This window comes from Penaeus monodon, chromosome 29 (assembly GCF_015228065.2).
Source record: "Penaeus monodon isolate SGIC_2016 chromosome 29, NSTDA_Pmon_1, whole genome shotgun sequence".
Classification (NCBI taxonomy): domain Eukaryota; kingdom Metazoa; phylum Arthropoda; class Malacostraca; order Decapoda; family Penaeidae; genus Penaeus; species Penaeus monodon.
Window position 1 is genome coordinate 21,812,653 of NC_051414.1, and position 612 is coordinate 21,813,264.

The 612-nt window shown below is 32.7% G+C and overlaps 1 protein-coding gene across 1 annotated transcript in view; it reads right to left on the reverse strand.

Annotated features, from left to right (window-relative positions):
* LOC119592017 (replication stress response regulator SDE2-like) overlaps positions 1-612 on the reverse strand; it is a 9,684-nt gene that overhangs the window by 7,177 nt on the left and 1,895 nt on the right. The window contains exon 2 of the mRNA XM_037940797.1: positions 267-393. Coding sequence (XP_037796725.1) covers positions 267-371 — 105 coding nt within the window. The 5' untranslated portion in view covers positions 372-393. The remainder of the gene's footprint in view (positions 1-266; positions 394-612) is intronic.

Genomic DNA, 612 nt, shown 5'->3' on the forward strand with positions numbered 1-612 from the left:
AGGTATTAAACTGTAAACTGAAATTATTCCCTCTAATTAAAAGGCACTTCTAGGAAGTAAATCTTATAAACTTCTATTAATACAAGGTATTTCTTCCTGATAAAAGTGGGGAGAAAATAAAAGAAATTGTGCATTCACTTATTACAAGACATTTTTACACATATTTGCTAATCTGTTGGAAATCTCACTCTAATAATCTATAAAAGATTTTCCATAAAAGTTTCCGTGTAATAAAATTTGAATGAAAAAGAAGAAAAAACTCTTACCTCTCTTCCCACAAGAGCTTCAAAAATATCAGCTCCTGTCATACATTTGCTTTCCAAACACCATGTTCTTCGAAATCCTGACACATGGGAAACCAGCAGAACCATTGTTGCACACTGGTCAAACAAGCTGAAAGGTTTTTAGAAATATTTAACTATATCTTCTTGTTTTGCTGCAAGCTTTGCAACATTTTCTGTCTCAACATACAAATATTTAAATCTTTCTTAACCGCTCTGGGTAATTACATGATCCATTGTCAGTAAGTAGGAAATACTCAAAGGAAAGTGTATGTTCACGAGTATCTAGTGTGGATGTTGTTCACTTTATTCAATTGACCGCTTGGATCTG